A 9797-nucleotide genomic window follows, 5' to 3' on the forward strand; every position below is an offset into this window, starting at 1 on the left:
GATGGAGTTGATCGAATTGTGTCCAATGCTGACGAGCGCAGTGTATGTCGAATAATCTCCTATCCTGCTGTCCATCCTTTTTGTTTAGTGGTAGAGGTGTGATGAGTTATGTTGTAGTAATCGCCTGTGGTGAATTGCGCTGTTGCATTAGGATGCACCAGTTTTACCGTGTAGAGGGGGTGGACGCTTAACTCATTTAAACAATTGCAATCGATACTGATTTAATTTTTATTTATTTCCTTTACAGGTAAGCTTCAAGCAAAACTCATTGAATACTTGTGGAGGTACTCGAGTAATTCGTTACAATTATCAAACAACTGTAAGCAGATATTTACAATTACAATAAATTCAAAATTTGTTCGTATCGGCTCATATTTTTAGTCTAATAGCAAATCTGATTTGTGCCAATATAGTTAGCGAAGACATGCTCCAGCAAACATATTTACCATCATCTTGTTTATCTTTCACCAAAGCGAGTTGAAATAGCAATTCCCCACAAATATATTACATCGTGTTGGTAGTGGTTGCTGCACACACTAGAAGCATTTACAGAGTGTTACAAATGTCTAAAAAATTAGGAAAACAAAGACAGAGTGTTTCCATAAGAACTAAAAGTGAAAAGTTAAAACAAAAAAATGTGTAATGCGAAGAATGGTGAAATTTATTTTCTAATAATATATACATATGTAAATCTATGAAGTATTTAATTGAGTTCAATCGGTTGCTAACTAAATTCGTTTACTTTGATCACTCACCAGCAAAGTAAATGTTTCAAACCAAATCGACACTACATTATTTATTTTGTTGGTTCCAAGATAGACGAAATTATCTACAACTTCAAAGTTATAACTGTCAACAGTGACGTGAGAGCCAAGCCGCGAGTTCGACGACTGTTTGTTTGATGACAGGAGATATTTCGTCCTGATCTCCTTCATCACCAGACCCATTTTCTTTGCTGCCTTATCCATTCTGGGAAAAGCAGAACTAACGGCGCGGGTTTTGAGGCCGATGATATCAATTTCATCGGCATACGCCAGCAGCTGTACACTCTTATAAAAGATTGTACCTACTCGATTCAGTTCTGCAACTCGAATAATTTTCTCCAGCAGCAGATTGAAGAATTCTCACGATAGGGAATCGCCTTGTCTGAACCTCCTTTGGTATCGAACAGCTCGTAGAGGTCCTTCCCGATCCTGATGGAGCTTTTGGTGTTGCTCAACGTCAGTTTACACAGCCGCATTAGTTTTGGGGGCACAGCAAATTCAGACATCGCGGCATATAGGCAGCTTATTTTCGTGCTGGCGAAAACAGCTTTGAAATCGACGCAGAGGTGATGTGTGGTTATTCTTCTTTCACGGGTCTTTTCCAAGGTTTGGGGTTTCTGGTCGGTTGTTGATTTTCCAGGTCTGAAGCCACACTGATAAGGTCCAATGAGTTTGTTGACGGTGGGTTTTAATCTTTCACACAATACGATCGATAGAAACCAATATATGCGATGTTGAGGAGGCTTATCCCACGGTGGTTGGCGCAGATTGTGGGGTTTCCCTTTTTGTGGATTGGGCATAGCACACTTATATTCCAATCGTTGGGCATGCTTTCGTCCGACCAGTTCTTTGCCGCCGTGTTTGAATAGCTCGGCCAGCAATCCATCGGCCCCCGCCGCTTCGTTGTTTTTCCGACGAACGATGGCTATGCTAACTTCTTCATGGTCGGGCAATGGAATTCTCCATCGTCTTCAATTGGGGAATCGGGTTCGCCTTGTCCTGGCGTTGTACGTTCACTATTATTCAGCACTCTGGAGAAGTGTTCCCTCCATAATTTAAGTATGATCTGGGCATCGGTCTTTAGATCACCTTTGGGGGTTCTACAAGAATATGCTCCTTTCTTGAAACCTTCTGTAAGAAGCCGCATTTTTTCGTAGAATTCACGCATTTTGGCTTCTTTCTCTTTCTGTCTGCAAATGCGTCTCGCTTACCTCCTCAACTCTCGATATCTATCCCATCCCTCACGTGTTGCGGTCGATTGTAACGTTGCGATGTAAAGAGCCAGAGTCTCGACGTCGAACCTTCCTTGTGTTTGTTGACTTGCGCTTTTTGCTGCACAGAGGCGGGTGCGAATCTTGGCTGCAACAAGATAGTGGTCCGAGTCGATGTTAGGTCTTCGGAGCGTACGCACGTCTAGAACACTGGAGACGTGTCTTCCGTCTATCACAACATGATCGATCTGGTTGGTGGCTTTTCGATCACATCGTCCTTCTCTTCCGTCGGGGCGTGGGTGCAAATCAGCGATATGTTGAAGAACCTCGCTTTGATACGGATTGTGTCTAGATGTTCATTCACCAGAGTGAATGATAGTACCCCGCGATGGAGTCGCTCCTCCACCACGAATCCCACACCAAACTTGCTCTCCTTTATATCGTCGTTGTAGTAAATGCCACAAGGACCTACTCGTCTCGATCCTTGTCCCGTCGAGGTGCATGCCCCCAATTCGTAGTTCTTTATTTCGTTTGCTATGAAAGACCTACTTTTCAATTGCCAATCGATGCCAAAGTAACTCTTTTTGGCAAGAGTTATTCTACGCTTGACCTTCAGGCTTAAATTATTAGTGTAATTTTTCTTCTTTTTCTTCTTATGCCAACGTCATTCAGCAAAATGAGTTTCGCGGGGATACCAAATTGAGATATGGCATCGAATAGGCAGTTCCTGCTAGCGTTGTCGAAAGCGGCTTTGAAATCGTATCGCTCTATTTGTGGAAGTACTCTCCAGCATTTGACGCATTGTGAATTTTGTATATGGATTCAAGTCGAATCAGTTTATTTACAATGGACTTAAGTCTTTCATACAATACAGTCGAAGTAAACTCATAAGCAATGTTAAGGCTGGTCCGCCAGACCACGGGATCTTCCTGCTTGGGAAGAATGCTTACTTCTTACCTATACGACATACATATTATTCCAGAACTAAACAACGTTTGACAAATTTTAATTTATTTATTTATTAAATAACAAATCGTCAATTATTAAATCAAAATTTAATAGTTACCTAAAACTAACGGAACGGTGACTCGATATGTACAATGCGAAACATGGCTTATGAGATAATCTTTGTGTAGTCCTCTGGCGTAATCTATACATAACAGTTAATACATATAAATTATAATTTAAGACTTGGCAGCACTGCGATGAAGCTGAAAGGAATGTCTACTAAAATTAATTTAAAAATACAGATATACTTTATAAATATAAATTAAATTAATTAAAATTAATTAAAAAGTAACACTTATTAACTAATTGCTTGAAGTGCAACTTATAACGGTGAGCGGTATTTTGAGAGACTTGATATGTATGACTTAAAAGTTGTTAATGTCAAATGCTATTTTCTCTCTTTGCTAAACCGCTAGGAGCCCGTTAATCCGTCCTTTAACGTATTCCCCGCGACCTCCGTTACATTGCAAATGTGATCCAAATCTGAACGCGCACGCTTCGTACGCCACTGCGTGCTGCTAAGCCACAGCTCCTTAATCATATCTGCGCCCTTTTCGGCGATCATAACCACCGGCGCATGTATGTTACCGTTAGTGATGGTGGGCATAATGCTGGCATCAATTACACGCAGTCCCGGCACACCGTACACGCGCAATTGCGGATCGACCACCGCCCACGGATCGCTGGGTGGACCCATTTTAGCTGTGCCTGACATGTGGTAGATTGTCATGGTGTATTGGCGTATGGCGCAGTCCCAATATTCGTCGGTGAACTGTGGCAAATGCTTGCAGTTCGGCAAGGGTTTGCTCCAGAAGCGTGCGCCAAAACGTTTCAGAGCTTGGGTTTCGCCCATGGCTATCGCTGTTTTGACACCTTCGCGCAGCACATTCACATCGTCCGGATGTGTGAGGTAGTTGTGATAGAGTAAAGGGTAGCGAAGCGGATTTTTGGATGCGAGTTTAATAAAGCCACGACTTTTGGGGCGCAACATCATGGGAAAGATGCCAAAAACATCCCGGTCGTTCACTTCGCTGTATACCTCTTGGTAGAACTCGTCTGATAAACCATGCGCAGTTTTTACTTGCGAACCGCCATCCGACATGACCGATGCTGAGGTCATCATAAAGCTCATGTCAGGCCAGTCGTCGCTAGCATTGGCATATTTGGTATTAATGAAAGCTACTGCCTCCAAACCAACGCTAGATGTGAGTGGTCCATCCTCGGTGATGGCGTAACGCAAGGCGGTATTAATGTTAACCATACGCTTCATCACAATGGAAATGGGGTAGTCGATAAGGAATGCAATGCCGCCGACAGCTATGTGATCCTGCAAATTCTGACCGACACCGGGTAGATGCTGCACTAGTGGTATGCCCACGCGTTGCAGTTCATCCGCTGGTCCGATACCCGACAGCATCATCAAATGTGGTGAGCTTATCGCGCCAGCCGAGAGTATGACCTCGCGCGTGGCATAGACTGTCTGTAGGCTTCCATCGCGTATGAACTGCACGCCGATGGCACGTTTGGTTTCTGGGTGCGTCAGCACCTTCGTAACGTGGGCAAACATCGCCACGTCGAGGTTCTTGCGCAAACGCGCGGGGCGTAGAAAACTCTTAGAAGTGGAGGCGCGCGAACCGCGTCGCATGTTGAACTGATAGAAAGCGAAACCAGTTTGCTGCTCACCATTCACGTCCACAATATCATAGCCCATTTCCTCGCCGGCCTGTAGAAAGGCAGGTCCCAATGGCGTGTTGTAAGGTGAGTCTTGCACGGTCCAAAGACCACCTTGAAATTGGAAAAAAAAAGTTTATTATGAGCGCTGATATTATAGATTTTATTGTTTTGACATGCCTGTGCCGTGGTAACGTTTATTGCGCGCCAAGTAAGGATTACGTTGATCTTCCGATTTGCGGAAGTACGGCAGTATATCTTCGTAGCCCCAACCGGGATTGCCAAACGATGCCCACTGATCGAAATCGCGCCGGTTTCCACGTATATATAGCATAGTATTGAGTACGGAACTGCCGCCAATGACTTTGCCACGTGTCCAACAGCAGCGGCGATCCTTCATCGCCTGACAGGCTGTATTCTGTGGTTGGGTGCTGGAAAAAGAAATAGAGTGGGTATTACTGATTGTAAAGGCATTTTGAGTTAAGAACATACAGAGTGTGTAATGCCATACTGAAACTATTGAATTTTAAATGTTTTTGCTGCGAGACGTGCAGGTGGCAGCTCTGTAAAATATAATTTTTTTAATAAAGCTTGTCTGAATACTCTTGTCTTTCATTTAGTATTGCGTTTTAAAATAAATACTTATAACTCGGATTTTTAAGCGTGAGATACAACGAGAATGGATCAGGCAAGGCTCATATTGGCTTTGCCGCAGGAAAAATTAAGCGCCGTTATATAAGCGCTAAAGTCGGAAAAGAAGCATTTTGATCTTTCAAATACAACAAAAAAGGCTAAAGACGAGGAACGATGCAAAAAATGAGTGTATGAGACGGACCGTGGTGTACAATCGACTGGCTGCTAAATCCAAGCAAAGTATCGTTAGGGGGTTCTACAACATGATCGTGGCGGTGGCTTCGGACTCAAAAGCCTCGCAGACTTCGGTAGGACTCTAAATATCGTAACTGCATCTGTACGTCGGGTACACTGCCCATTTGTCCGACCGCAGCACTTGAAGTCATGCTTGAGCTCACACCGCTTCACCTAGTAATCGGTCAGTTAGCCAAACAGACACTGCTACAAATGACAGCAGAAGGATGTGGCAGAAGTAAGGTAATTTCGTACCAGCGGATAAAAGAGTTAAGTGGTGCAATATTATTAACTGTTCTCCCAAGGGACAGCATTACCAAAAGGGTAAACTTCACCGAGAAGTTCAAGGTTACCTTTAGCAGCAATACAGACTGAAATGATCCACTCTATAGCTACTGCTTAAAGATAGTACAATCAAGATACACAGACGGCTTAAAAACGTAGGAGGGAATTGGTGCATGAGCACGCACCAAACTCTCCATGCCAATGGGAAGTTTTCCGAGCATTTTTCAGGTAGAAGTTTTTTTTGTCATAAGTCGGTGCATAGAGTAAAGCTCCAACACAACTATCCCAACGAACGTAATACCATACTTAGCTACAGTCAAGCGGCACTTAAAGCAATCTCTGTCTGTGATATCAAATCGCTACTGATGCAGGAGTGTAAAGACCGGTTGAATAACCTAGCGGAACGTACCTCATCTGGGTCTCCAGTCAGAAAGGTACAGCCAGGAATGAACTGGCTGATGAGCTCTCCCGCTCCGCACCACGGTGATCACTGTGGATATCTATATCATAAAGAAGCTGCTTCGCAAAAGAAAAAGTAAGCAGCGTGAGGTATTATCAATAACTGCAAGGCTAATGGGAGGTTACAATCTCAACAGATTTAAATATGGAATCAACCTCCCTAGAGATAAATGCAGACTACTTATCAAATTCTTCATTGGCCACTACAAGCTGAAGAAGCACTTATACGACATGGGCCTAGCTGCTTGCGTAAATAGCCAGTTCTGAAACAGGGATCTTGAAACACCAGAACGCCTACTAATTTGCAGTCTGCAGATGCACATTGAATGCCCTTGGCCCCATGTTTCTAAATAGATCTTCAAATAACTTCGCTTTTTTTTCTGGCTACTAGAATTTCTTTCACTGCTACTGCATACTTTAGGAATTATAATATGCCCGGACTCTTTTCCTGCTCATACACAAACTCAAAGGATTGAAAACTTTGAAAAAACCTTAATTGCCTACACAGTAGACAGCTGTACCTGTACTGTGTCTAATATTCACTTATAAACAATTCATATTGAAAAACAGGTGGCAAGTCTGCAAAATAATATCTTTGTCATCAAGCTTAATTAAATATTTTGTGGGAGTATTTTTTAAATTTATTTTTTTCTTTTTAAATTTTCACAAATTTTTAGTTGTCACTGTTTTTTGTCGATGTACATATATTTTGTTAATTTTATAAATTTTTTAATTCTATAATTATATAAAATTAATTAAAAATAAATGACAACTCTAAATATCTCCGCAAATACGAGGTGTGTTCAAAAAGTATCGCGAATTTTGTGTTTTTTTCAAAAATTATTTATTTATTCATGAATATCTATTTTGTCCCCTTCAAAGTAATCCCCATGAGATATTACGGATATACACTTGTGCCAACGGGTTTTCCAAAGCCTTCGCAGCACTTCAAAAAATAATTATTTTTTTTTATCTTCTTTAGCTCCTCCTTCAATGCCGTCTTTATCTCGTCAAGATAAGCGTAGCGTCGTCCTTTCATGGGCCTCTTCAGTTTAGGGAACGAGAAAAAGTCACAGGGGGTCAGATCTGCTGAATACGATGGCTGCGGCATCATTAGTGTGTTGTTTTTGGTCAAAAAGTCGCGCACGAGCAACGATGTGTGAGCAGCGGCGTTATCGTGGTGCAAAAGCCAATATTTGTCACATCTTCTCCTCCTTCTGAGAACATTTTGTACCACCGATAAACGTTCCTACGATCCAAGGTAGCTTCTCCGTATGCCACAGTCAACATTCCGAATGCATCCGCGCACTTCATTTCGTTTTTCACACAAAATTTGATACAGGCTCTTTGATCCATTTTTTGTAAGAGGTAAAAATCGAAGACGACCCAAAACACGTGCAAGCAAAGCAGCTGTCAACAATTAAATGAACATTCAAAATGGCCGAGCTTGTCGGCATAAGTGAGAGACATGAGTACCAATATAACGCCATAAAAAATTCGAAACTCGAATATACGTAACCCGCGAAAATTCAAAATTCACGATACTTTTTGAACACACCTCGTATTATCGAATCAAAATACAAACGCCCAACAAATTGTCCAAAAATCGTTTTCAAATTGCAGTCAATGAATACGTAATGATTCAATTTTCTCATGACCTTGGTAACTAACTGTAATGAGCACTTAATTAATGCTCATTAAATGTATTAGTGTTTGTCTAAAGTAGTTAGACGGGTTAACTGTCATTCGAAATACCACCGAAGGCGCCGAAACCTCTATTTAAATCGCTTAAGTGCTGTCTGCCTAAGCACCTATGAAATTGTATTGTGATCATCTCAAGTTGTTAACGAAAATTATTCAATGAAACTTGTAAAAGATTTGGGAAATGTGAAGAAATAATGGTAAAAAAAAAAAAGGTTCGTGTTAGACCGCCAACTTCGATAGCATTGTGCGTGCCACAAAATAGGAAGAGATTAAGTATAATAAAATGAACTTAAATGAAAGCTAACGGTCAGTATACATAGCGTTTCAGGTACTTGTTGTTATTTTTAGTTTTGAACGCATTAAGGCATAGTTTTTTGAAATGTTTAAAATTTTTCGCCACTTGCTTGCGTGCAGTTAATAGCGACTTTTAGCAGTTATATTTGATAAAATCTTTTCGTCTTTTTATTTTTAATATAAATTTTTTTTTTTTTTGTCAGCTGAACTTTTTGTAAATTATTGTCCGAAATATGTCTCTATCATGCCATGTTCTTATGTTAATTTTGCCCCACTAAAGTATTATAGTTAATACTTATACTTGATTACGAACATTTTGTGAGAATCAGAGGTATATTGTCTAGTTCTGTAGTGGCTGCTCATCTGATACTTATTAATCACATATTCGGTTTGCACTATAGTGAGCACTCCTTTTTATATTAGAAATGATCACCGCCATCGAGACCTAAAATGCCCATTGTAAAAGGAGCTAATGAAGAAGTTATCTCTCTCGTTTGGAGATCCATGCGTACTTACGATCCAACTGTTGGACAATAATTAACAATACCGAAGACTGATATGACATCACTCATTGGAATCCTTTACAATTCAATTGATGTCACCTTCATTTTTGTGAAATATTTTTCCTTGAACTCTACTATCATTATTTATAGCAACAAATTTAGTTATTGTCAATTTCAAATAAGACAGTTTTTAACTAAAACTGAATATTAAACAAGGATATATACGGATTGCCTCAAGTCGAACTTTTATTTCGTTGACTTTAATCTGCAACTTCAGCATGTGATATTTTCGTCAGATACTACGAAATTTCGTAAGTTCACAATGAGTAGGATCTAATTTTTTTTTGCCAAATCGTGGTAACAAGGCTCATAGAAAATATGACTAGCAGCAAATAAACGAGACAAATATAAAATTATATTTATAAATGATCGAGTGAAATCCGGATGACTTTCTGTCGGTCTTTCTGTGCAAACTATAACTTGAGTAAACAAGTGTACACGTGTTCCTTTATCAAATTATGTATTAAAGATGGTCGTTATCGGTCTTTATATATCTTAACACAATAGAAATTAAGATAAAACTGTAATTTGGTGCAAGGAATTGCTTTGCAGTGGGCAACTGTGCACAAAGGTCGAAAATAAACAAAAAAAAGTTGAAATTCGCAACTGTATGTATCAAAACTATTTCTTAGAAAAACAGTAAAACTAACGGTAAATACATTTTTGCGAGTAGCGAGAGAGGAAGATAATAGAAACATTTCTCTTATCTCACATAAAAAATAAAATTCCAATATAAAACCACGTTTAGTTGCCGTAAATCTAAATGAATATTGGGAAAAGGGCTATATGTTATAAAACGAAGTGATTTTTGTGTAATAATATGATGTTTTATTGTTTTGAAACAATTGTTTTACAAGTGACCAGCATGTGTGTTTATATTTGTTAATGTTTTCTAAGTCTATGTTTTCAGCTGCAACCTTTAGCCCCTCTCCTTATTATTCGTGTTATGCTACCAAATATGCTATTCCTTG

General features: G+C 40.1%; 2 protein-coding genes across 3 annotated transcripts in view; one reads left to right on the plus strand and one right to left on the minus strand.

Annotated features, from left to right (window-relative positions):
- Positions 1–9797, plus strand: part of LOC108968019 (flotillin-2) — a 402447-nt gene that overhangs the window by 203334 nt on the left and 189316 nt on the right. The window lies entirely within an intron of this gene.
- The window catches only part of LOC108968008 (glucose dehydrogenase [FAD, quinone]), a 40409-nt gene continuing 33628 nt past the window's right edge, over positions 3017–9797 (minus strand). Inside the window, exons 2-3 of the mRNA XM_018931722.1 lie at positions 4835–5085; positions 3017–4768 (exon numbers count right to left, since the gene is read on the minus strand). Of these exons, the coding sequence (XP_018787267.1) occupies positions 3396–4768; positions 4835–5085 (1624 nt within the window). The 3' untranslated portion in view covers positions 3017–3395. The remainder of the gene's footprint in view (positions 4769–4834; positions 5086–9797) is intronic.

This window comes from Bactrocera latifrons, unplaced genomic scaffold, assembly GCF_001853355.1.
Source record: "Bactrocera latifrons isolate USDA-ARS-PBARC rearing strain unplaced genomic scaffold, ASM185335v1 scaffold_20, whole genome shotgun sequence".
NCBI classification, from domain to species: Eukaryota; Metazoa; Arthropoda; class Insecta; order Diptera; family Tephritidae; genus Bactrocera; species Bactrocera latifrons.